Source organism: Felis catus, chromosome A3 (genome assembly GCF_018350175.1).
Source record: "Felis catus isolate Fca126 chromosome A3, F.catus_Fca126_mat1.0, whole genome shotgun sequence".
Classification (NCBI taxonomy): Eukaryota; Metazoa; Chordata; class Mammalia; order Carnivora; family Felidae; genus Felis; species Felis catus.
In genome coordinates, this window is record NC_058370.1 from 45,210,324 (window position 1) to 45,238,243 (window position 27,920).

General features: G+C 41.1%; 1 protein-coding gene and 1 long non-coding RNA gene across 7 annotated transcripts in view; one reads left to right on the plus strand and one right to left on the minus strand.

Moving 5' to 3' along the window:
- CFAP61 (cilia and flagella associated protein 61) overlaps nucleotides 1-27,920 on the plus strand; it is a 285,236-nt gene that overhangs the window by 210,955 nt on the left and 46,361 nt on the right. For all 6 annotated transcript variants that reach the window (XM_019826881.3, XM_019826883.3, XM_011280983.4 and 3 more), the window contains 4 exons: nucleotides 746-1,038; nucleotides 8,004-8,331; nucleotides 9,696-9,787; nucleotides 17,544-17,749. In XM_019826881.3, coding sequence (XP_019682440.3) covers nucleotides 746-1,038; nucleotides 8,004-8,331; nucleotides 9,696-9,787; nucleotides 17,544-17,749 — 919 coding nt within the window. The remainder of the gene's footprint in view (nucleotides 1-745; nucleotides 1,039-8,003; nucleotides 8,332-9,695; nucleotides 9,788-17,543; nucleotides 17,750-27,920) is intronic.
- LOC109498095 lies at nucleotides 475-27,725 on the minus strand. Its single transcript, XR_002154686.3, has 4 exons — nucleotides 27,674-27,725; nucleotides 22,410-22,524; nucleotides 1,068-1,409; nucleotides 475-634 (listed from the first exon to the last, which is right to left on the minus strand). It is a non-coding gene; the product is annotated as an uncharacterized LOC109498095 (long non-coding RNA).

The window sequence follows — 27,920 nt, forward strand, 5'->3', positions numbered from 1 at the left end:
TCACATGTAATTATTTCTGTAGTATTTTTAAGAAATGTAAATAGCTTAGACTGTTACTGTCTAAATGCTTTTCCCCGGGGGAACTCTTTCAAGATTATATTGTGCTTTCATTCTTACCGACTGAAAGAACAACTTGCATTCCCTTTTGCTAGGTCTCAACCCATCTAAAAATCAGAATTTGAATCTTCATAAAATTATCCATTGAAAAGCAGAATGTTTTAGTCTTTAGTTCTCAGAAAAGGAAACAGTTTCCTTGAAATCAACCCAGTTCAACACTTAAATATTAAAATGTTTGTCCTAACTCGTCCATGATTTTTTTTTTTTTTTTACCAGCGTCCTGCTCATCACTTAGGAAGAACTTGTAAATATCGCAAGTTTTATTATTACTTTTTTTCCTTAGTAAGTGTAGCGACTAGGGGAAAGAAAACAAAAAACAAAAAAATAAAACAAGATAAAAGGTTTTATTCCAGATGGTTTCATTTAGCATAACTTCAACTTTCAAATTACAGGACCATAGATGAATGTCCTACTTCTGTGTTAAAAGTACTTGACTACTTTGTGGGATGTTTTGTGCCAATTCTTTACTAAATTATCTTGGTCGCCGTTGCTAGGAAACACCACTGACTTCCTGCAGCTGAAAAAAGGGGAAGGTTATAGGGAACAATTCGGTATTATTAGCATTAGACTAACAAGGTTTGGGTTGTTTTTTTAAACTGTGCATCTTAGCATTTGCCTCCTTTTCTAGGGAATGTCATTGTCTATGGGAATACAATTGACACTTACACCACAGTGGAGACGCTCTTAAACCTTGGTGTGAGGGGCGGCTACATCCACCTGGTGCAGCCCCCGCACACCTCCACCATCACCTGCATCAACAACTACTCGGTGGAAAGAGCGGTGGAGGACGCGCTCAGAGCAGCGGGGGTTGCCATTTACCGCGACGCCCTCCTGGCTCAGTGGAACGATGGCCAGTTCCCAGACCCCATCCACAGCGCCTGCTTCACCACGCCCACCAAGCCTTTCAGACTCCCGTGCTCCGTAAGTAGGTCCCCGTGAACTTCACTCACCACCTCCAGAGAGCCTTCACCTGCCACGGACTTGGGGTCTGAGAGATGACGGGTCGGAAATTCATAGCCACAGGTTTTGGGGTTTTTTTTAATGGCCAGATGCTCTATTGCTGAGGGTCAAGCCACCCCAAACTCGGTGGCATATATTATTTTTCTCTCTCTGGGTCCTGGGATTTGAGCCTGCCCAGCTGGGCAGCTCTCACTTGAAGTCTCTCACGTGGCTGACATCAGACTTGGGGTGGAGCTGGAGTCACGTTCAACCCTTCCTCTGACTTTAGATGCTAGATCATCTTCAGCTGCAATTTTGTCCAGAACACTTCACCTTGGAAGAGTGGCTTGGTTCTAAAACCGAATGAGAGAGAAAGGGAAAGAGAAAGAGAGAGAATGAGATACTGTATCATCTGCCCATATCCAAAGGGAGGGGAATTAAGCCCTGCGTCTTCATGGAAGGAGTGTCAAAGGTTCAGAGAGTGCTAACATGGACCAGGAGCTCACCATGTCCCAGGCACCATGCTGCATGCTTGCAGTATCGTCCGTCACCTGGTCACAACAGGTCTGTAAGGAGAAGCATCCCCATTTTACAGATGAGAACCCTCTGCCTCCAAGTCAGTGGTATGCTGGGCTCCCAACCAAGGTCAGAGGGCCCCAAAGTCTATCCTGCTGTTAACTTTTTAAGACTCTAGAAACAGCAGTAATGGGTTTCTCTCCCGTGAACTAGAGACTTAGAAGACCTCTTTCTCCTATCTATCTATCTATCTATCTATCTATTATCTAATTATCTATCTTTTGAGAGAAGGAGAACTTTTCTCTTAGGCTGTGTAATAGCTTGACTTACAACCCGTGTCCTCGGATTTGCCAGTTCAGGAGATTAGCAGAAGCTAGCAGGCAGGGAGATAGGGAAGGACCCAGTCAATCTAACAGAGAAGCAAGAGACCCCTCCTTACAAAGTGGAGGCTGAGTACAGTGTGAATATGGAGTATGTGATCAGTTGTGGTAAAGAATGCCACATTCTTGGGGGAAGTCTGTGAGGGGTCATAGCAATTCCTTACCTGAGAGTAGGGGGTAGTCAACCTAAGTCAGGGCTTCTGACCCAAGTACCCTTACAGGTAAATGATGGTGACCTTTATCCACCACCGCCCCCCCCCCACACACACACACACGCACCCACAGTCTGGACAGGATCTCAAAGCACAGAAGAGATTTCTCTGGAATCCCTCATTTTATCCTGATAATCTACGGAAATTTTGCATTCTGCTCCTTAATACATTCATTTATTCATTCATTCCACAAATTTTCATTGAACACCTGCTAAGTCTTAGGCTCTGTCCTAAGTGTGAGGGACACAGCAGCGAAAAAGACAGGAAAAGTTAATTTTATTTTAATGTATGTCACATGTATGTTGCAATACCTATTTAGGTTAAGAAGAATCAAAATGTTTTCACTCAAAATTTCTCCCCAAAATGATGATCTTGGAAGATATGCCACATTTCTCTTGGGGAGCCACTGGAGGTAAACACATACCCTGCTTAGGAAGCAGGGATATAAGAAAACCTCCCCAAATAAGCAACAGAATACAGGTTCTCTAGCAGCCCCCTCTGGCCTTTATTTTCCTATTGAGATCAAAATTGAAATTGTGGCAGAGACATTTTGCAAATACTCTCACCTGCTTTGTTCCAATACACCTTCCTGCTAAAACTTCATCCTAAAGCAGTCTGAGTTAGGTAAAGCCTCCCACTTCCTCCACTGTGCTCTGCACCACAAGGAATGGCCTGTGCAGATAATATTTCCCAGCACTGGTTGCTCACTGACCTTCATCTGTGCTTGGCCAACAATAGGTACTGGCAGAAGATTAGAAATAGCAAAAAGGAAGAAGTCAGAGCATTTCTCTCCTCTACTGTCAGCTTTGAGTAGCATCGCTATCAGGCATTAGGAAATTTTGGTGGGGATGAATACATTCATTATTTTGACTGTGGTCACAGTATTGTGGGTTGAACTATGTCCCCCCAGAAAGATATGGTCTTAATCCCTAGTACCTTTGAATGTGACCTTATTTGGAAATAGGATCTTTATAGATGTTATCAACTGAAGAGAAGGTCACGGTGGATCTGAGAGGGCATTAAATGTAATGACTAGTGCCCGTCTATGGAGAGAAGGATTTGACTCAGAGGAGACACTTGGGGAAAGAGGCCATATGATGGTAGAGGCCAAGATTGAAGTGATGGCAACAACCAGTCATGGAACAGAAAGGATCACTAGTAACTGCCAGGAGCTAGGAAGAGACAAGGAAGGAGTCTTTCCTAGAGCTTCAGAAGGAAGCACAGTCATGACAACACCATGACTTCAGACATGTCATCCCCAGAACTGTAAGAGAATAAATTTCTGTTGTTTTAAGCTACCCAGTTTGCAGTACTTTGTTACAGCAGGATGGGAAAACTAAACAAAAACAGATGGTATCATACTCAGAGCACCTGCTAAAACTAAAATTTTTATAACTGGAATCATACATTATGTACTAGTTTGTATTTGGCTTCTTTCACTCAGCATAATGGTATTGAGATTCATCCATATTATTCCATGTATCAGTAGTTCATTCCTTTTTATCACTGAGTGGTATTCCATTGTATTTCTCTATCACATTTGGTTTATTTGTTCAATTGCTGTGCACATTCTTGTACACATCTTTGGGTAGATATATTTTCACTTCTCTTAGCTATCCACCCGAAGAATGGCTAGGTCATATGGTCAGTGAATGTTTACCTTTTTAAGAAGCTACCATACTGCCTTCTAAAGTAGCCATATCATTTCATATTTCTACCAGCAATGTATGAGAGTTTCAGTTATTCCGTAGTCTCTGCTAGCACTTGGTATTGTCAGTCCTTCTAATTTTAGCCATTCTGTTGGGTATGACATGATGTATCATTGTGTTTTTAATTTGGGATTTCCTGATGGTTAATGATGTTGGGCATCTTCTCATGTGATTATTGGCCATTGGTATATCTTCCTTTGTGCAGGATCTGAGCTACTATAAATGGCTTTTTAAAATTTTGTTTTCCAGCTGGTTGCTGCTTGTACTGTACATCAGTAATCTTTTACATTCTAGTTAGAGTTCATATTGTACCATCACATAAAATATAAAAACCTTGCAACTGTACAGGTACCTTCTTGCCACTTTCTGGACATGCTTTTCTGTTACACTTGTCATGGGTATTATATCTACACACGTTGAAAAACCAACAAAATTATAATTTTTGTTTTAAATTTTTTTTTCAACGTTTATTTATTTTTGGGACAGAGAGAGACAGAGCATGAACGGGGCAGGGGCAGAGAGAGAGGGAGACACAGAATCGGAAACAGGCTCCAGGCTCTGAGCCATCAGCCCAGAGCCCGACGCGGGGCTCGAACTCACGGACCGCAAGATCGTGACCTGGCTGAAGTCGGACGCTTAACCGACTGCGCCACCCAGGCGCCCCTATAATTTTTGTTTTAAACAGAAAGAACTTAAGAAGAAAAAATAGACTTTTATATTTACCCCGATATTTTCCAGTTTTCTTGCTGCCTTCATTTCTGAAGATCCGATTTCCATCCAATTCAATTCCCTCTCATCCTGAACAACTTCCTATTGCACACACAGTTGCAGGTCTGCTGGCAATGGATTCTCTAGTTTTCCTCTATTTAAAAACACCAATCTCACAATATAGTTACTAAAAGCTAACATGAAAGAGACTGGAAAAATAGTCAACCCTGAATTGTGTGGATATAGGATCCACTGGATATAGGATCATGGCCTAGAACATTGTTTTGTTTTGTTTGTTTGTTTTTTTTCCTTTCAGCTCTTCAAAGATGTTTTTTCCATTGTCTTATGACATCCATGAGTTTTGGTTTTAAAAATCTGTCATCATTCAAACCATTGTTTCCCTGTACATAGTGTGTCATTTTCCCCTGGATGCTTTCAAGATTTTTTCTTTATCTTCAGTTCCCAGAAGTTTGATGCTGTGGGGGTTCTGTGTTTATTTTGTATCAAAACATGTTTTTTCTTGAATTTATCTTGTTTGGGGTTCATTCACTGAGTTTCTTGAATCTATACACTTATAACTTTCACTAAATTTTGGCAAGATCTTGGCCATTAGTTCTTGCCTCCTTCTTTTCTCCTCTCCTCCTGGGTCTCCAGTCACACATCTGTTAGACTTTCTCTTGCTGCATGGGCCTTTAAGGCCCTATTCATTTGTTTCAATCTCTTTGTTTCTTCTCTCTCTATTCTTCACACTGAGTAATTGCTACTGATGGACTTCAAGTTCACTGACTCTTTTCTCTACCATCTTTATTCTTCTGTTAGTGTATAAAATGACTATAGTCCATCCTCTTCCAAAAGCCACCAAAATAAGAAAATTACCCTCATGCTGGTCATTGTTCCAAGTTTTTACTGTCCTGCACCATCTATCTACTTTTAAATGCTCATCAGAATCCTTGGGTAATAGTTTTTGTACTTTGACCAGAGTTTATAGTTGTATCAGTGAAAGGATTAACCTGAAGGGATCACACCGTTACACTAGAAGCAGAACTCTCGAGTTGGATTTTGGACTCACATCAACACCTGGCTTCCTTCCGCCGGGTGGTAGTGCCTCCTGGGTGCCTACCAGATGGTCCAGTCTCCAGCCGGGTTTCTCCCTTTTCTACACAGCATTCATTATAATCTGAAATCCTCTGCCTGTCAGTGTGATGACTTTGTTGATGTCCATTTCTCAAATTAGATTATAAACTCCATGTTTATCTTCTTCACCAAGATATTGTATGAATGCATAATGAATGAGGTTTATCAGATCACTGACTCCCGATCTGCTAACCAAGGAGTTTTGCTCTCCATAATCAGAATTATAAATATAAGTAGTCTTAAATATTTATTCAACAACTTCAATGTGGCCAGATATTTCTACTTCATATTTTCATCCAGTATGTAATGCTAAGTTGGTATTACAAAAATGCATGAGTTGTACTTGAAAGATTTGTAACTTAGAACACATGTTCCCATGAACTGTGTTAGATTTGCTCATTCAGTTTTCAGTCTGGTTCACAAACTCCTGTGAAATCCCAAGTGTAAAAAAATTGTGAATTCCTACACCAAAAAAATATAAAATAATAATAATACTGCAGTACTAGTAATCTTTAAAACCTGGGAAAATAAGAAATAACATATTTAATATGCTACTCAATTAAAAGTAGGTTTAATTAAGAAAAATCTGGGTAGGTAGAAGAACTTTTTGGGGAATGCTGAAGGGGGCTTCTGAATATTTTCAAGGGCTCAAGAGGTTGATGGTACTTTTTCATGTATGATTTCAATTCAGATCAAACAGCTTTCCATATTTTTATATGAGTGGGAGATCTATTTTTATAATGATGGGAACAGAATGGAGGAGAGAGAGAAGAGTAGAGAGACAGAAAGATCCAGAGTCAGAGACTCAGAGAAATGTATTTTCCTGTGGTCACTAAGAATTATAAGACAGAATGAATTCTAAAGAGACTTGAAGCTGACTGGGATAGGGGTAACTGGGATAGATTAGATAGCTGAGTGAAGAAACAAGGAAAAGGGCAAAGGCCTGGTGGCTCCCTAAGGGAGAACAAAGGACATCACAGAGGTGATGGATCCAAGTCTGACACCGTCCAATAGAACTAATGGAAATGATCTGTATCTGTGTTGTCCAATATGGCAACTACTAGACACCTATAGCTTTTGGACATTTGAAATAGGTACTACAATTGAGGATCTGAATTTTTATTTTCTTTTAATTTTAATTAATTTATATTTAAATGTGTATAGTCACATGTGACTAGTGGCTACTGAGGATCATTCATCATTCATGCACCATTCATGGGTGTAGGGAAGGGATATGGAAAGGAAGTATTCCTGGCCCCAGAGAGCTAATTTCTTTACCTAATGGGGCAAGTGAGGTACATAAAGCAGGCATGTGAAGGAAGCAGGGAGTATGATGTCCATCACAATGATGAGGACCCATGTCATATGTTCATTTTGTAGCATGCTTTTAATAAGGTGGCAAATTATATTTAGATTAAGATAAAAATGACTAAACTTACTATTTCAATGACAACTGAAGACTTAAAAACAACTAACTTGGACTGCCATAATGACTTTCAACATCACTGTTGAAGAAGATATCCAGATAATCACAAGAAAGCATTGAAATTTGGGCAGAGAATGGAGGAAGCATACAGGTCACATCTAAGGAGCATGCAGAGGTATTTTGGGCCCTTCTACAGCACAGTGCCTGTCATAGGATAGGTATCCTGAAAATACTTACTGTCTTCCATGCCAGGGCAGGAAGGAATAAGGCAGGAGCCTAAACCTGGTAGATACTGATACTGATGGGGCTCTCATTCTCTGGGGCATCCTTCAGGGATGGGCTTTCTGGTGTAACAGGGCAGGAACAAGGCAATCTGAAGACTCAAGACTGGATTGGGGTGACCCCAAGAAGGAACCTGGAGAGACCTAAGTGTCAGACACAAGAAGAGGCAAATAGGAGGAGGCTGAGATAGAGCTATCTAAAATGTAGGTGAATGAGGGGTAAGTGGTGTCTCTATGGATATAAACCATTTTACATGGAAAAAAATTACTTTTCTAATAGATACTCCATCACTTGGCATCCTTCTCTCCATTGGATGTCTAGATTGAGTGATTACAAAAAGGAGTAACATTAGGTATCTTAATTTGTCCTTCATACCAAAAACAGATGCTCCTGTCTGTCTCTCTTTCTCTCTCTCTCTCTGCTCACACACACACCACACCATTATGACATTTTGGTAGATTTAGTGTTGTTGTTGTTTTGTATGCCCCCAAAGATAAGGTGCTCTGGAGACTATTCACACTATTGAGAATGTAAAATGAAGAGTGATGACTAAGTAATAATGTGAGTGTTTGCTTTGTAGATGTTCTTTAGCTTCTGTGAGAAGAACGTGGATTATGAAACGTTTAAAGCACTCAATGATGCATGTCTTGTCTATGACGGCCGACTTGTGATTGATACTAATTTCCACACCAATGATATAGCCATCAGAGCTGCTGGCTCCCTCACCAAATTCTCCAATAAATATTACTCAAATGAGTGGACTCACAGCAGCTTTAATTCCAAAGAAATTGGCTTCCAGCTGGCAGCAGCCATGCTCAATCTTTTTGACCCAACCCTGGAGCCTGTGACTGAGCCACCGGCTGATCTTGACCGACTCATCCCCATGTACAAGGGAGCCAAGATCCAAGGTTTGTAGTAGGCCACCTTCTTCCCTCCAATTAAACCACCCATTGGATCTGGGTCAGTGCTCAGGGCTGCCCTGTATGTTTCTCTTAGGCTTGGTGAGGAGGCTCCTCTGTCCCTCAGTGGGTTTGCACAGAGATGGGGGAGGGCTCAGTCTCATTTTTAAGCATTTATTATGGACCTGGAATTATTATTGTGGTCCTTTTTATTTTGAGCATGTATTATGGACCACATCATAACTGTGGCTCCTATTTTACTGGTAAGGAAATTGAGACCGAGAATAATCATTAACTTGCCCAAAGGTCACTCACAACTGGTTAGTGGTGCAATACCCTGACATCTTGCCAAACCTTCATTCTCACTATAAGCTCAGAGATAAGGAGACCCTTCCAAGTATCCTTGGATAGAGGCCTTGGCCTCTTATCTGGATGGATAAACGAAACCATTCACAACTGTAAAATAGTTCACTTTTCATCCCCTAAGCCATATTGACCCCTGAGAAGATCATCATATGAGCAATACAGTATTTATGTTTGGGAGATGAGAGATATCTTTGAGAATAGTGTCTTTGAATGTTATGGACCTTCTACCACAAAAATGCACATATTTACATAACTGTGTGTTCATTTCCAAGAGGTTGATGGACCCACCTCTGAAGTCATCCATGGACCCCTAGGGTATCCATGGACCCTAATCCAGTAAATAGAATATGAGATAAAGAGACAAAGCCCTACATTCCAGTCCTTGTTGTTTTCTACCTAATTAAATGGACTCTGATAGATCCTGCTCTGCTTCTCATTTTGGATGAAAACTTAGGAAAGGTGTGGCCATGGGAAAGGAAGAGAAGGGATGAGTGTCAGAGACTAGAGCTAGATCAAGCTCGTATTTATGGGACAAGCTAGAAATAGTAAGGATTTCTTAATGATAATTTTCTAAGTGTTGAGCAAGAACTTTGTTGATTTTCCTTAATAACATCCACTTTAATATTTTGAGTACATGTTGAAAGAGGACAAGGAATGGGAATACCACTGCATTACCATTTAAGGCCTCTCTAGGTCTTGGTCTGGCTTTGGCAGGCATAGGTTAGAGTGCCAAGGGTTATGGGAAATCACAGGATACACAGGATGAGCTTGGCACATCTTCCTGGAGCATTGGTGACTATATTATGGGTATAATGGCACATTCACATTGAGTTTTTAAATAATTTCAATCTCAGGGAATTTCTTACTAATAGTAGTACTTTAGTGGGATAGGTGAGTAGCATATACTATGGTAGGCATCTCTGTTTATCCTATGATACAAATATATAAACTATCACCACTGCATCAACAACTAAACTAAAATGTGCAAAACTTGCTGTTTCCTATAGGAGGCATTCTACCTGGGTCTTACCATTATCTGCATATTGCCAAACCTGCCATTCCAACTCCCTTAGAGGTACAAATGGCCCAGCCTAATTTTGTAAGTATTACTCTTGAATTTCATTTTACTTTCAAATATAAAAATTTATTTACAGGAGGTTAAAATTCTTTATTCAGAGTCTTTAGTATATTGTACTGGCTCATCAGAAAACCACCATGATAGCTGGCCCCCAAGATGGCCCCATGATTCTTGCTCCTTAGTATTCATGCCCTTGTGTGGTCCCCTCCCACACAGAATGTGGCTGACTTGTGTTGCCAGCAGAATATTGTGGGCATAACAGTGTCCGTGACTTCCAAGGCTAGGTCATGAAACATATTACAGCTCCAACTTGCGCCTTCCTGGATCACCTCCTACCATGTTGTATGGTCACCCAGGAAGTCCTTTGGAGAGGCTAATATGATAAGGAATTGAGGATTCCTGTACCAGTCATTAGCAGTTTGCCAGTCATGTGAGGGAGCTAGCTGCCTTGGATGTGGATCCTCTAGCCCCAGCCAAGGCTTCAGGTGATGCAGCCCCAGCAGACATCTTGGCTACAAACTTATGAGATACCTTAATCCAGAGTCCCCTAGCTAAGCTATGCCTAATTTCTGACTCCCAAACACTGAAGTAATAAGTTTATTATTGTTTTAAGGCATTACGTGTTTTTTTAATGGACTTTTTTAGAGCAGGTTTAGGTTCACAGCAAAACTGAGAAGAAAATAGCAAGATTTCCCATGTACCCCCTACCCCCATTTATATATAGCCTCTTCCATGATCAGCACTCCCCACCAGAGTGGTATATTTGTTATAGTGGAGGAACTTACACTGGCACTTCATTGGCTCCCAAAGTCCACAATTTACTTTAGAGTTCATTCTTGGTGTTGTACATTCTGTGTGTTTGGGCAAATGTATAATGACATGTATCCACAATTACAGTATCATACAGAGTAGGTTCGTGGCTCTAAAATTCCTTCCTCTATGCTCTGCCTATTCATCTGTCCCTCCCCACAACCCCCAGCAACCACTGATCTTTTCACTGTCTCCATAGTTTCCAGAATGTCATATAGTTGGAATCATACTGTATAATTTCAGATTGGCTCCTTTCACTTAGTAATGTGGATTGGTTTCCTTCGTGTCTTTTCATGGCTTGATAGTGAATTTCTTTTCAGTGCTAAAGAATATTCCATTGTCTGCGTGAACACAAATTATTCATTCACCTACTGAAGGACAGTTTGTTGCTGAATTTTGAGGTAACCTGTGATGCACCAATAGATAATTAACCACCTTTGTGGCAAATACATTGCTTAGGGTCCATCCAGACCCCATTGTTCTTCTGCCCTGCCTGAATTACACCGGAAGGGCCATCCAGGAGAAGCAGAAGCTGTGGGGTGGGACACCCCCTGGATTCAAAGTAACTGGAAAGGACACTGTGTGGTTGGTCAGTTAGCAAGCTCCTCAGATTAGATCCTCTAGCAGATGGTCGCAAACTGGGTTATCATTTGGGGGTTTCCTTTCAGGTGTGTCGTGTTTGCTTTTTTGTCAGTGAGGCAGATACTGCAAGTTGCCTATTTTCTTATCCTGAATATTTTTGAGAGCTAACAGTCTGATCAACTTTTTAAAATAAATATATTTCCCAGATTTCCTTGAGAATAGGATTAGCCATGTGGCAGGTTTTGGCCAATGAGTTGTAAGTAGAAGCTGTTGGAAAATTCCTCAAAGGGAGATGGACTCAAAATGGCACAGGCTATTCATTCCTCTCCTTTCTTCTTTCTGGAAATTGGAATCCCAACTCTCCCATGTACTTCCCATGGACTTTGAACAAGTCACCCAACTCTCTGTATTTCACATATAAAGTAGGGATCACATATAAAGTAACAATGCCTTTAAGGAACAAAACAGGTAACCAGTCAGGGGTAGATGTTGTTGTTGATCATAGTTCCAGATAAATAATGAAACTTGGTTTTTGCAGGGGAAGGATAGATGCCATATATTAAAATCTACTTCCCTTGGGCCTCTCCTAGATTCTTTTAGGTATGTCCCGTATATGCAGTCTGATTCTAGATTTTCTTACAAACAAAGATGGGGTCATAGGGAATAGTGTTACAGTGTCTATTGCTGCATAAGAAAACTTAGCAACATGAAACAGCCATTTGATTCTGCTCACAGGTTCTGTGGGTCAGGAATTTGGACAGGACACAGCGGGAATGCCTTCTCTCTGCCCCATGGTGTCTGGGGCCTCAGCTGGGAAGACTAGAAGGATTCGTTGTGACTCAGTGGTTGGATCCTCTGAAGGCTTGTTGTACACCCCTGGGCTGGGCTGACTCAGTCACAGGGAGCACTGACCAGAGCATCATACCCAGCCCTGGTCACCTGGGCATCCTCACAGCATGGCAGCCTCAGAGTAGTCAGACTTCTTACCTGATGGTTCAGGGCTCTGAGTATAAGTGTCTTCACTAGCAAGCTGGAAGCTGCAGTGCCTTTTATGACTCATCCTTGAAAGTCACACAGTGTCACTTCCCCACACCATCTGTTGGAGCAGTCACAGCCCACCGGGATTCAAGGAGAGAGGACATAGAGGTCATTTCTCCATGGGAAGAGTGTCAAGGCTATACTGCACATGATTATGTCATGTGGGGGATATTGTTGTGTCCATCTTTGGAAAATACAATCTGTCACCAGTGATGTGGGGCATTAGATAAATAGGATGAAGCCAGATGTTGCGTTCAAAGGCTGAGCACTTTGGTCATCATAGATAAATAACTGGAGCCGAATATTATGTTCAAGAGCTGGAAAATATTGGACTTGGTTTCAAACAGAACCAGATTCTTCAAGGACACTGTAATTTCCTACATGCAGCGTCATTTGTTTCTGAACCACTGGTTCTCTCTCTGAATAAAGTCAGAGGAGGTTTTTAATAAAAACCCCTTAAAAAGGCGTTTTTTTAGATAACGAGTTTTAATAAGAATGCAACTTAAATAGATTCTTTGGCTGGTGCTATGACAGTATTTGAACAGGACCCCTGACTTTAATTAACTATTTTGCCAGGTGGGCCTCCTTTTTAATTAGTACAGAAGATCTAAACAGATTTTTTCCATTTTATTCTCCAAGAAAAAAAATGTAGGATGGTTCCATGGCAATCTTTTGGGGTTGGAATTAATTTGATTAAGTAAAATTGTTGCCAAAATGGTCAGGCAGTCACCTAAATATAGCCAATTGATGGAGAAAGGAGCCCATTGAACAATATTTCACTTGAGAGACTGAATTGCCATTCCTACAATAAATGTCATGCAGATGAATTTTATCAGACTTTTATAGCACTCACTAATTAGAATATTTAAGTAAGAAGATACTTTAGTAATTCATGAGCTCTTTGAGAGGTAACCTGACAAAAAGAAGACAGGGGACCCCTACATAATAAACTAATTTACGGATTCCAGTCCACATGCTTTGTTGGCTTATACACCATGGAATAAAGAAATTTGTCACAACAAATTCTGCCTTGGATACCATCAAATTTAAAATTGTGTGTTCATCATAAGAGCTGGGGACTTGATTTCTTGCACACCAAGTCTCATTACTCCTGTGTCTTCCATTTGGCATGAATTCCACAGCCATTTTCCAACCTTTGTCAAAATCATAAAGGAACTCAAAAGGATAATTGTATTCAGGAAAAAGGGAAGGGAGGAGGGGGACTACACCAGAACTAGTTTCCCCATCAAAGTCTTAAATTCAAGATCCACATTTCAAAAACAAAAACAAAAAAAAAAAAAGATCCACATTTCCTAACAATTTACTTACATACTGAAAATAAAGGAAGCAACTAGACACATCCCACAGTGTTGGAAAGTGTATGAAATCATCATTACCTCAAGATCCCTTATGGGGTGGCAGGGATGGAAACTGCCTTAAGTCATCATTTAGTGGAGTGATTTTCTGTGATGGTAGACAGAGTCCTGGACTTCACCGGATTTTCCTGGTCTGTCAGTAACCATGACTAGGAATGACCTAAAATTTTTAGAGAAGTCTGCTTGGCCCTACAAGAGTAATTTATGTCTAAGAAACCCATCTGTGGGTGACTTATCTTTAATGTCAATGCAAAATATTTCGATGCATTCCACATTCCCAGAACGTTCCCCTGGTTATGCTAACACAGTGCCAAATCTCATTAAAATGGGCAAAATTACTTCCATAGCTGAGATTAGCTATCTTAGCACAGTGTGGTCATTTTTTTTTCTCTACAGTGTGGCTGTTTTCTGTACTCTTTAAGCCCTCATAGCTATAATGTGTGGAAGCATACAGAAGCAACCCCCAGATTTTAATTCAATATTTAAATTTAAAAAATAAATAAAACTACCCCCCCCCCCAAACAGATACCATGACAACAAATCATTGAAAGTCATGCTGACTATATCGGTCTCCTGGAGCAGGCTGACCCCAGAGGGTACCCACTGCTCTGACTCTCAGCCAGAAACCTGGCAGGGCTCCACAAAACCTTGTCAAGACACCACCAGCTAAGTTTCTGTGGCCCTCTTGTTGAAGTGCTCAGCCTTGGCCAAATCAGCACTCTTAAACACAGAGTCCTTGTGGGCGGAAGTGAAACCCCTTTGCAAAGTCAAAAATTTTGTCCATCACATGGGCAGAACACAAGGTGTGTCCCTCGATGCCTGGTTTCCCTTCCTTAATCCCTCAGCTCAAAGAAATTTTAAAGAGAATGTAGAGGGGCTGAGACCTTGTGGGATTGTGGACTCTGCCCTCTAGTGAGCCCCAGGGAAACCTGATGCTAAATCTATGCCAGAGCTGTTGCCAGTGCCCCCACCCCCACTCTCCTGGACCCCCAGCCACCCTACTGCCAAGGTGAGAGAGTGACCCTTCCTCAGAGACTCACTCAGCTTTCCAAAAAGACATCCCTACTGACAAAGGGGCTTCCCACCCCTGCAGGTAGAAGAGGGGTGGCTAAGCCTAAAGCTTCTGGGGCCAAACTCAAATGGCCCTTAATCTTCAAAACACACATGGCAGGCACGTTCTTCACTGTCATAGCTGCATTGTGTATTTAATTCAGAAATAGCTTTTATTGTGATGGGCTGCCAGGTAAAATTGACCCTGTAATGTCACATGCTGTACCCTGGGAGGGTTCATTGCTCAGTCTGAGAAGTCAAGACTTGAGGAAACACCTGACAGAAGAAAGACTATGGAGCTACCTATGGCTAGAGAAATACTTGTGGCAGGAGCAAAGGGGGTGGGGATGATCACATAAGGAGAGGGCAGTCTGCAGCCAGTGGCTCAGGCATGGCCTTTTCCAGACTCTTCTTGGGTCCAGACAAGCCCCACTTTTCCACACCAGACTCTTCCCTCCCTCCATCCATCCCCCTTTCCCTCCTTTCTTCTCCCTTGCTCCTTCTGCTTTGTTTCATTTCTCTCTCCGTTTGTTCATCAGATGTCTTGCTCCTTACCACAACACAGCCACTGTAGTTAAAAATAACTTTTTATCATGTTAGAAGTGATAGTCATTTTTAAAAAATAGAAACTACAGATAGTTAAATGAGCATAAAGGTAAAAAATGACCCAGTCTCTCAACCATGGAAATTGACCATTTGAACACTTCGTTAAAGTGTTGATAGAAAACAAATAGAATGATACTGTGTATGTTTATAAAAATAGAATGATAAAATTGTGGTTTATATACACAATGGAATACTACATGGCAATGAGAAAGAATGAAATATGGCCTTTTGTAGCAACATGGATGGAACTGGAGAGTGTTATGCTAAGTGAAATAAGTCATACAGAGAAGGACAGATTCCATATGTTTTCACTCCTATGTGGATCCTGAGAAACTTAACAGAAGATCATGGGGGAGGGGAAGAAAAAAAAATGGTTAGAGAGGGAAGGAACCAAAACATAAGAGACTCCTAAAAACTGAGAACAAACTGAGGGTTTATGGGGGATAGGAGGGAGGGGAGGGTGGGTGATGGGTATTGAGGGCACCTGTTGGGATAAGCGCTGGGTGTTTTATGGAAACCAATTTGACAATAAATTTCATAATAAAAAAAATTAAAAAAATAAGAAAATAGGGGCGCCTGGGTGGCGCAGTCGGTTAAGCGTCCGACTTCAGCCAGGTCATGATCTCGCGGTCCGCGAGTTCGAGCCCCGCGTCAGGCTCCGGGCTGATGGCTCAGAGCCTGGAGCCTGTTTCCGATTCTGTGTCTCCCTCTCTCTCTGCCCCTCCCCCATTCATGCTCTGTCTCTCTCTGTCCCAAAAAATAAATAAACGTTAAAAAAAATTTTTTTTAAAAATAAATAAAAAAATAAGAAAATAAAAATAGAATAATACTGTGTAAGTTATAAAATATAACTTTTTATGCTACTGTAGCATCAAATGTACTGTGAACATATTTTTCTGATGTGAATTATAGTTTACTAATAATTTTTGTGGGATGTGTTGCATCCCATTTTGTGGATGTACCATTGTTTTGTTAGCTGATGCCTTCCATGTTGCTCTGGAGGTAGATTGCCTGTCTGTATCCATCCATCTCCTTGAGTGATGGACCATTTGCACCTCCCTTAAGGTGCCAACCCCAAACGCTTTCCAAAACTGTATCTGCTCTCTCCCAGACCCCCAAATACCCAGTTTCACACACATAATTGGTATTGGCCCAGAGTTCACCTGACATTCCTCACCTTGTGCCTTTTCTGCTGGCTGATTCCTCCCCAGGGCTTCACCATGTGATGCCCAAACACCCACAGGTTGTTTCGATTTATTTAAAAATTCAGTTAAGTCACGTGTCCTTGTTTAGACAGAATCCCCAGGAGATGTCCAGGACTAAGCAAATGTTTGGGATCAATGTAGTCCAAATTGCCTTGGATTTCTAAAATGCCACATTGAAGTTCAGAGCAAAAGCTTAAGTCTATATGCCCTCAGGAAAGCTTTATTGAATGTAACTGTGTACTAAGTTCAGAGTTTAAGGGCAAAGTGCAGGTTCAGCCACCACCAAAAGAACCCATATTTTTCCACTGAGGTTCTCTGGTTGCCTGAACTGGTGGGGAGCATGTCTCTGGTTGGTGGGTCAGTAGCCATTAAGGGCTGACATGCAAAAAGTGGTTGTGACATGGGATTTATCTAGCGGCATCTCTCCTTTTCATCTGGGTTCATGCGGCAGTTTTAGCCAGCTTCTAGGGGGCATAACGCCATGAATCCATACCATTGACAACTTACAAACTAACAAGTAGCCTGCAGAACAATTGCAGGTATACTTCCTATAAACTTGAACCTTCTTCTTGGGAACAGACATGACCAAACAGCTGAACCTCCCCAAAGCCAGCTTGCAAGGATTCACTTTTCACTTGTTTCTTTTGCTTACATCAACTATTAAAAAACCGAAATTCCTTCTGACCACTTTTGACTAGGAGGTTTTTCTCAAAATGGTGCTGTGAAAAAATTTACAAAATGAGCAGTGTTCACACACCTCATAGAAGAGAATAAACCCAATTCCTTATACTAGCTGTGCGAGGTATTGAATAGTAGAGACTTGGTTGTAACCTAGCAACTGATTTTGAAACGGGGAACAATGCAATCGGAGTTTAAAATATCTGAGGAACATTTAGTCATTAAGTCCAAGTATGCAGTTTCTGACACAAGGTTAGCTTCTGTTGAGTTTAGTCAATATCTGTTACTATTATTTGCAATATGTAATAAGATGTAACCTGTCTGTTATATTTGAAAAATAAATTGCTATAATAAAGTTCCCCAAATCCAGAAATGTTTCTAATGTTGTTTTTCTGATTCCCCCCTTTGTCTCCCGGCCCCTACCCCTGCCAGGGTTCAGAAATAGTAACAGGTAATGCAAAAAATGGGACTTACTTCCGGATACATATTGACAAGTATAAAATGGTGGAAACCATTACGTGCCTTTCTAAAGAGCCTTTCCCTGTCTCCAACTACATCCGCTTGTTTGGCCAGCATGAGCAACTTCTCAACAACCTGTGCGCTCGGTACGAAGACAAACTGATCCCAGATCTCTACAGGTAAGTTGGACATTACACTTTGCTAAGGAGAAATGCAAACATTTATAATGTCTTGTGAATGAGGGATGTGTTTCTGGATGCACCAGAAAGCAAAACAGGAGCCCATGGGAGAAGCTAGAGTGGCAGAAATTTTATTCTAATATACCAAAGAATATCTGACCACTAGCATTGGACGGAGAGTAGAGGGTCCTATGGAGAAGTGCATGGACTCTTGATGCATCCACACATGGTCCCCATGGCCATGCACAGGCCTGGATCTCAGATGCATCCAAGCACAGCCTTCACACCACAGACAGGCCCAGATGAGATGATATTTGAGTGCCTTTCAACATTGGCCTGCCAAGAGTAATCAGAAATCAAAGGAGGTAGATTTAGGAGCAGGATATGGAAGCACTTGGTCCTGGTGGGAATTCCACAGCCATGGACAGGCCTTTCATGACCCCAACCATCTTCCTAGCACATGCTCAGGCAAAGGGGGAGGCTGTTTGCCTAAGATATTGTTATGGGAACTCTGCACTGTGGGATGGTTAGATTGGGTGATCTGTGCCTCTGTCTTTTCAAATGCGAAGATACTTTTTCATTCTATACCTCTGGGAATGCTAGAATGTTAGAGTAGAAAGCTACTGCTGGATATAGTCTATTGGTTAGAAAGGTTAGGAAAACTTACTTGTTTACACAAAACAAGACGATGATAGACCCAGTGCCAGGTACAGATGTAGGACATAAGTCATAGAATTCCAGGGTCCTCAATACCCAAGGGCATGACTGCTAGGATCAAAGGCAATCTCTCTTTCCTCCTAAAGATATTTTTAAATTGTAGAATACATCATACAAACAAAAAAGTATATAAAACATGTATGTACACTTTAAGGGATAATAGTACTAGAATTCTATGTTAATAATTCTTTCATTAATAATTCCTTACTTCAGAATGTTAGAAGCCCTCTCTCATCACATCCATTCTGTGTCCTTGGAGTAACAACTATCCTGACATTTGGTTAATCATTCCCTTTCTTTCCTGTAAAGCAGGGATCAGCAAACTTTCTCTATAAAGGGCCAAGTAGTAAATATTTTCAGCTCTGTGAGCCATACAACCTCATCACAAGTACTCAACTCTGCTGCTGTAGTGTGAAAGCAGCCACAGACAAAACGTAAACAAATGGATGTGGCTGTGTCCCAATAAAACTCCATACCAAAGCAAGGGCCAGGCCAACCCTTGTTTTAAAGGTGTACCACATATATATGACTTCCAAATAATAAATTAATTTGTTTTGCTTACTTTTAAATCGATTCCGTGGCCAACTAGAGAAAGTCAACACTCCATGGAGCACCATTTCTGAGGCCCATTCATGTGATGTATGGAGCTGGAGTCCATTTGTTTTCCCTGCTGTATAATACTCCCTTATACAACTGTCCTAGTTCATTCATCTGTTGATTGATTGATATTTAAATTGTTCCCAGCTTGGTGCCATTACTAACAATGCCGTGGGCATTTTGGGCACACCTCATGTGTGAGAACTTCTCTTGGGTGTACTAGATAATGCTGAAGTTTTCCCCAAATTGGTTGTATCTACTTAAACTCCCTCCAGTCTTGTCAGTCTGTGGCACTGTTAGACTTTAAAATGTGGACTTCATGGGGCACCTGAGTGGCTCAGGCGGGTTTAGTATCCAACTCTTGGTTTCAGTTCAGGTCATGATCTCAGGGTCGTTGAGTTTGAGCCCCATGTCAGGCTCCACACTGACAGAGCCAGGCCTGCTTGGAATTCTCTCTTTCCCTCTCTCTCAGCCCCTCCCCCATTCATGCCCACATGTGTTCTCTTGCTCAAAATAAAAAGATAAACTTAAAAAAATAAAAATAAAAACTAAAATAAAATGTGGCCTTTGTGGGGTGCCTGGATGGCTCAGTCAGGTAAGCATCCAACTCTTGATCTCGACTCAAGTAATGATCCCAAGATTGGTGGCATCGAGCCCTGAACTGGGCTCTGTGCTGACTGCATGGAGGCTACTTGGGATTCTCTCTCTCTCCCACTCTGTTTGCCCCTCCCCCATTTGCACACACCCATGCACTCTCTCTCTCAAAATAAATAAACTTATAAAATAAAATGTGGCCTTTGTGATGGTATGAAAAGGTATCCTCCTGTGGTTTTAATTTCCTTGCCCTGTTTAGTAACACAACTCAGTATCATACTTTTTCATTTGTTCACGGGGCATTCATGATAGTTTCTGGGAAATGCCTGTTTGTGACATTTGTTCATTTTTCTTTTGGTTTGTCTTTTTACTCACCCATACGAGTTGTTTATATTCTCTGGATAGAAACTCAGTTATGTATTTTTAACATTTTGAGGCTTGTCTTGTCACTTTATGTTGTCAATTAACAGAATTAAAATTAACTTCTTGATTTTAATGTAATCTGTTTGTCTTCTTCAGGGTGCCTTGGATATTTTTGTCCCTTTGCTCTTCTAGTAGTTTTATAGTAAACTTGTGAAGCCCCATGAAAAGCCCCGTGGATTTGATAGGAAATGTATTGAACCTTAGATCAATTCAGTGAGAGGTGACATCTTTGATATTAAGTCGATATGTTATAATATAACATAGTATAGGTCTTAGTTTATTTAGGTCTCTTTAATATCTTTTAATAAGGATTTAAAATTTTCTCCATGATGGCTTTCATAACTTTTGTTTGATATAGTCCAAAGTGCTTTATATTTTTACGTCTGTCAAATAATCATTTTCTTATTGATTGCTGCTATATAGTGCATAGAAATACACTTTTTTTGGTATGATTTTACTTCTGCAAATTTGCTAAACTTCCTCATTTATTCAAATAATTTATATATTGTTTTAGATTTTACACACAGAAAAATTATATTATCTGCAAATAATGACAGTTTCGTTTCTTCCTTTCCAGTCTTTGTAACTTCTGTATCTTTTTCCTATTTACTACAGTAGGTAAAATTTGCAGTACAAGGTAGGACAGAAGTCGTGAGGGGGTGGTACCTTTGCCTTATTCATCTTAAAGGCAATGTGTTCAATATTAAGTATATGACATTTGCCATACATATTTTTGTGGATCCCTTTATCAAAATAAGAAAGTTTCTTTTGGGGAACACCTGGGTGGCTAGTGGGTTAAGTGTCTGACTCTTGATCTCAGCTCAGGTCTTGATCTCAGGGTCATGAGTTCAAGCCCCACACTGGGCTCTGCACTGGCCATGGGACCTACTGTAAAAAAAAAAAGTTTCTTTTTATTACTGGCTTGCTAATAAGCATTTTTATCATGCTTGGATTTTTATTGTTTTTCCTGAAACCTTTTGTGTTTGAGGATATCTTCCTATATGCTTTTAATTATAAATTATATTTTGGTGTAATATCAAATTTGGCAAAGTGTCAAGTTTCTTCATATTATTTTTTTAATGTTTATTTTGACAGAGAGAGAGAGAGAGAGAGAGAGAGAGAGAGATTGGGAGAGAGAGAATGCAAGCAGGGAGGGGCAGAGAGGGAGAATCCCAAGGAGGCTCTATGCTGTCAGCACAGAGCCTGATGTGGGGCTCGATTTCATAAACCATGGGATAATGACCTGAGCCGAAATCAGGAGTCTGATGCCCAGCCAACTGAGCTACCCAGGCTCCACTAATGTATCAAATTTCTTAATCACAGGCTTTCCCTCAAATCTGTGTAGACTTGACTCCAATATTTATTTAAAATAAAGAAAAATACAGAGCGCCTAAGTGGCTCAGTCGCTTAAGCGTCTGACTTCAGCTCAGATCATGATCTCACAGTTTGTGAGTCCGAGCCCCACATCGGACTCTGTGCTGACAGTTCAGAGCCTGGAACCTACTTTGGATTCTGTCTCTCCCGCTCTCTCTGCCCCACCCCCACTCATACTCTGTCTCTGTCTCTCTCAAAAATAAATAAACATTAAAAAAATTTTTTAATAAAGAAAAATACAAGTGTTTAGAAAACGAACACATTTGTTCCTTAGCTTGTGCAAAGGATTTTATTGTTGCTTTAATCTTACCCAAAATACTTGAATTAGAGGGGAATCAATTGCTGATTAAAGAAAATTTTTACGTGATGTGGATCAATATGTTAAAGGTCTTTTCTGAAAAGAAAATGTTTTCACATTTGACCCAATTCAAAGCCCTGACTGATTTGTTTTTCCCTGAGAAGAAGGTGGTGTTGAAACAGAGAGACTTGGTAAGCTTGGGACCACTAGTCGGGGCACAGCTGTTAACTGATGATAGTAATAATTTTAAAAGTTAATTTGATTTGCAAAGAGTGAATATTTGGGATGGCAAAATGAGACAAACCCTAGAACGTGCCAGATCAAGATGTTCCAATTGACATCTGTAAGAAAGAAGCAAGGTGGGCAGGAAGATGGTAGCTGATCATCCGAGGTCACTGATCATGTGTGAGTGTGATGTATCAAGGGCATCGCCGTGCCTCATCAGTCACTCCCATACGTGTGTTAACATGTATGTGCAGCTGCAACCACATTCTTTTCAAGTGCCATGAAACGCTGCCAGGCCCCAGTGCTAATTCTTGGCCCACTGCTGCCTGCCCTGTCTGTTGTCAGACAGACTGGCAAGGCTCTTTGCAAGCAGGCAGGGCAAATGGTTTAGCTTATTTTGGCCGCAGTATGATTACCGCTTGTTTCCCTGACCTCGACAGCAGCAGCAATATCTCTTGTTCCAATCCAGGCCAGTTTCCATCTACTGCATGTGGGAGCACCATCCTCTGTGCTGGGGGAGCTGACTGTCAACCAGTCACTCCGTCTTCTGCAAGACAGACATGATGTCAAGATCAGGTTCCTCCTCGGGTCCAAAGAAACCCTCAGGATTCTTTCTCTCCACTTCCCCAACCTATTCTCACCCCCAACAAGGGCCAACACAGAGCGGGCACTGGCAGTGCCAGAGGGAATGGTGGCAGCCGCAGGGCCAGATGCTATAGCAGTCGAGGCCTCACAAAGCAGTGACTCTGGCTGCCTGTGGAGCGGCTTGCTTAGAGCCATTTGGAGGCACGAGGCTGAGCAGTCACCCACCACGATTGGACAGCTGCCACAGGACGGCGGTGCAGCTGAGGGTCTGGGGCCCAGGCTGGCTTGGATTCCACCTATACTTTATTCTTTGTTTTCAGCTTGGAGTGCCAGGACAAACCATTAACAATGAAGAGAACAAATCCACCACCAGTGATTGTGTGTGTATGTGAGTGTGCCTGTGTGCGCACGTATGTGTGTGTATGAGACAGAGATATAAATTCATCAGCGGATTGCTTTACTACTTTGGAGAAAGAATGGAGCTCATTTCAGCAGTCAAAGTCATGTCACAAATGTGTGACTAGAATGTACTCTTCCCCTTATGAGCACTTGTGTCCTGCAGTGTTGCATGTGCAAGCCTCGCAGTCCCCTGCCTGCTGAGTCCCGTGATGGTGTTTAGAATGAGCACCCTGCTGATAGTGTTCCTCCCTTGGGACACGGCAGGGAGAAGGAGCTTCCATGAGGGTGGTGAGCAGTCACAAAAGGGGGACTCAGGACGGAGGGGAAAGGCAAGGCTGAGGCTGCTTCCTGAGAAGTCTCTGCTGCGGGGCTTTAACCAGGCATGTCCCATGCCTTCTTTCTTAACTGCCTCATCTTCATTTACCACACTTCTGGATGGCCCTGCAAAAACAAGGTCTTGCCTACCGAACCACCCCCCACCCTCCAGCATTAATTAACAGCCTGTAGCATCCTTTTTTCCTCACGGCGTGAACAGGTCTTGCCCTAGCTTCTTTGTGTGAGCCCATCAGATGCTCGCAAACCTTGATTAAATCACCTCTTTTCACATCTTAACATGCTCGGCTCTCAAAGGCTGCCCTCACATGGCCCTCTCCTCCAGTGAGCACCGCCGCCCGCCACACTTCCCCGAACACTCGAATGGCCTATTTTTAGTGGGTAAGTGCCACTGTGCACAATATTCTAAATGGGATTTGAGCAAGCCCTTTAAAAGGCTGCCATTACCTTTTGAACTATGAAGCTCCCGAACTTACTCCCTCAGGAAAGCTGCCTTGCGCAGTCTCTGTCTCCGAAGCTGTAAAGCAGGGCGCTGCCAATGCGCATTGTCCCCTGACTCACTTATTAGGCTCCAATTAGAGTCATTTAAGCATGACTTAAATGTTTTTCTGTCCCTCTGTAGTCAGTGGCCTCGTGCTGTGTCCAACAGAAAGTCACACACTAAATTCTAGGTGCCCGTTTTTCCAGACTTATCAGAATTCCTTGAAATATGGCTGCCCACTGCAGCTTGTCAATTTTTTCTTTCTATGTACCTAAAAATTGCTGGATAATCATTCTTCCAAAATGCAAACTTTCCTGTTGGCCACTTACCAAGTCACCCGCCTGCCTCTCTGTGGACTGCTTAAAGTGTTCCTGCTTGTCTGTTTCATTTCAGCAAATGGCAGTTCCATTTGATAGCCTTATAAATACGATTGTTTTTTCAGATGATTTGCTGAAATCAAAGTCCGTTCTCTTCATTTTGCTTCCCGGTCATTTAATTAGTCCTTTTCTCCACCCTCTTAAAGGTGATTTCAAATGGCCGTGCCCACATGCTCCGTCCAGGGCTCCTCACAGGTCATCTCCTGTTCCCCTTGCTCTAACAGGCAGCTCCCTGCCCAGTGCTGTTTCTCATACGATCACATAGCCTGTGAAGCTGAACCCACATTTTTGAACATCCCTTGTTACTGAGACAGTCAGTCTTAGGTTTGGAGCTATAGACCAATGTGGGGACCAAATTCCATGTGACACAATATATGTCCATTTTCATTCATAATATTGCTCTGACTAGGGTTTTTGTTTCTGTTTTTTTCTAGTATACACCACTTCTCTCCTTCCCACTGTGACATTCACATAGAATTAACCCTTCCTGGGATGAAAGGCGAGATTTGTTTGAACCATCCTAAAATTATAGCCAACAGACATCCCTTTACGTATGCATGCCAAAAATTATAATGTGAAGGAAAAATAAACACCCATTCACATAGTCAAGAATGAATGTTAAAAGTAATGAACATCATAGAGCTTTGTGTGAAGTATGGAGCTTTTTTCATTATTATTATTGAAGTACAACTGACATACAATATCCTATTAGTTTCAGGGGTACATCATAGTGATTCGATATAGTGATTCAATATTTCTGTACGTTATGAAAGCATCCCCACACTAAGTCTAGTTACCGTCTGTCACCATACAAAGTTATTACAATATTATTGACTGTATTCTCTGTGTTGTATATTACATCCCCATTACTTCCATTATACATATATGTAACACATATTTATCCATTCATCTATGGATGGAAATAGGTTGCTTCTATATCTTAGCTATTGTAAATAATGCTTCACTAAATGTAAGGGTATGTATATCTTTTCAAGTCAGTGTTTTTATTTTCTTTGGGTAAATACCCAATAGTAGAATTGCTGGGTCATATGATAATTCTGTTTTTAATTTCTTGAGGAACCTCTGTACTGTTTTCCACAGTGGCCACACCAGCTTACATTCCCACCAGTAATACCTGAGGGTTCCTTTTTCTCCATATCCTTGCCAACACTTGTTATTATTTGACTTTCAAAAAAATGTTTCTTGGGGCGCCTGGGTGGCACAGTCGGTTAAGCGTCCGACTTCAGCCAGGTCACGATCTCGCGGTCCGGGAGTTTGAGCCCCGCGTCAGGCTCTGGGCTGATGGCTCAGAGCCTGGAGCCTGTTTCCGATTCTGTGTCTCCCTCTCTCTCTGCCCCTCCCCCGTTCATGCTCTGTCTCTCTCTGTCCCAAAAATAAATTAAAAAACATTGAAAAAAAATTAAAAAAATGTTTCTTTATTTATTTTGGGAGAGAGAGAGAGTGGGGAAGGGGGGAGAGAGAACCCCAAGGAGGCTCTGTGCCAACATGTGGCCCATCCCACAAAACACAAGATCATGACCTGAGCTGAAATCAAAAGTTGGACACCCAACCAACTGAGCCACCCAGGTGCCCCTGTTTCTTGACTTTTTTTTTTTATTGTAGCCATTCTGACAGGTGTGAGGTGACATCTCCTTGTGGTTTTGATTTGCACTTCCCTCATGATGAGTGATATTGAGCATTTTTTCATGTCTGTTGGCCATCTGTATGTCTTCTTTATAAAAATGTCTGTTCAAAAAAAAATGTCTGTTCATGTCCTCTGCCCACTTTTTAATTGGATTTTTTTGTGTGTTGAGTATAAGTTCTTTATATATTTTGGATATTAATCCCTTATCAAATATATCATTTGCAGATAGCTCCCCCATTCAGTAAGTTGCCTTTTTATTTTGTTGATGTTTATTTTTTGATGGTTTCCTTCACTGTGCAAAAGTTTTTTTTTTTTATTTTGCTGTAATCCCAATAGTTTAATTTTGCTTTTGTTACCCTTGACAAAGGAGACGTATCTAGAAAAATGTTTCTATAGCTGATGTCAAGTATATTACTACCTATGTTTTCTTCTAGGAATTTTATGGTGTCAGGTCTTAAATTTAGGTCTTTAATCCATTTTTTAAAAAAATTTTCTTAATGTTTATTATTTTTGAGAGATACAGCATGAGCAGGGGAGGGGCAGAGAGAGGAGACACAGAATCTGAAGCAGGCTCCAGGCTCTGAGCTGTCAGCACAGAGCCTGACATGGGGCTCAAACTCACGAACCTTGAGATCATTACCTGAACTGAAGTCAGACGTTTAACTAAGCCACCCAAACGCCCCCAGTCTTTAATCCATTTTGAGTTTATTTTTGTGTATGGTATAAGAAAATGGTCCAGTTTCATTCTTTTGCATGTAGCTGTCCAGTTTCCCTACATTATGTTGAAGAGACTATCTTTTTCCCATTGCATATTCTTGCCTCCCCTGTCATAGATTAACTGACCATAAAAGGATGGATTTATTTCTGGGCTGTCTATTCTGTTCTATTGGTCTATGGGTCTATTTTTGTGCAGTACCATACCATTTTGATTACTACAGCTTTGTAGTATATATTGAAATCTGGGATTGTGATACCTTCAGTTTTGTTCTTTTTCAAGATTGCTTTGGCTATTTGGGATCTTTTGTGGTTCCATACAAATTTTAGGATTATTCTACTTCTGTGAAAAATGTTGTTGGTGTTTGGGTAGGGATTGCTTTAGGTGGTATGAACATTTTAACGATATTGGTTGTCGCAAATCATGAGCATGGAATATCTTTCTGTTGGTTTGTGTCCTCTTCAATATCTTTCATCAGCATTTTCAGAGCACAGATCTTTCACCTCTTTGGTTAAGTTTATTCCTAGGTATTTTATTATTTTGGGTGCAATTATAAATGGGATTGCTTTCTTAATTTCTTTTACTGCTACTCCATTATTGGTGTATAGAAATGCAACAGATTTCTATACATTAATTTTATATCCTGTGACTTTACTGAATTCATTTATCAGTTCTGGCAGTTTTTTGGTGTAGTCCTTAAGGCTTTCTCTATATAGTATCCTGTCATCTGTAAATAGTAAAAGTTTTAGTTCTTCCTTACTAATTGTATGCCTTTTATTCCTTTTCTTGTCTGATTGCTGTGGTTAGGACTTCCCACTACTATGTTGAATAAAAGTGGTGGGAGTGGACATCCTTGTCTTGTTCCTGACCTTAGGGGTAAAGCTCTTAGGTTTTCATTGGAAGGTATAAATTATTATTTCAAGTGCTGCAGTCTCATTCATGTTAGTTAGAATCTTTGCCTTGAGGGTACTGCCTGTGAATGAATAGAAGAGAAGTGAGTACTCCTTCTCATGGCCAAGATTTTTTTAATGTTAAAGGCTTTTATTCATGAGACTTTAAAGCCAGCAAACTCAGTACCCATTAACATCAATCTAGCATGGGAAATGAGGGGTGGGAGCTCACATTTATTAATGGATCACTCTACCAGATCTCTGTACCCACCTTGTTCAATGTGAACTCCCACAGTCCTTGTAGCACCCCTTTCGAATGGCCATTATTACCTCATAAAACAAAAGAACTTTATAGTCTCCCTACTATAAAAGAAAACCAGTGCTTTTGTAATCTGAAAGGAAATGTGTATATTTAAATGACATATTAATACCTGGGGAGACAAATTTCAGTGCAGGGATGACTCTGCATGGCAAAAGACTGTGCCGCATGTGAACTGTACATGAATACATCTCGCAAA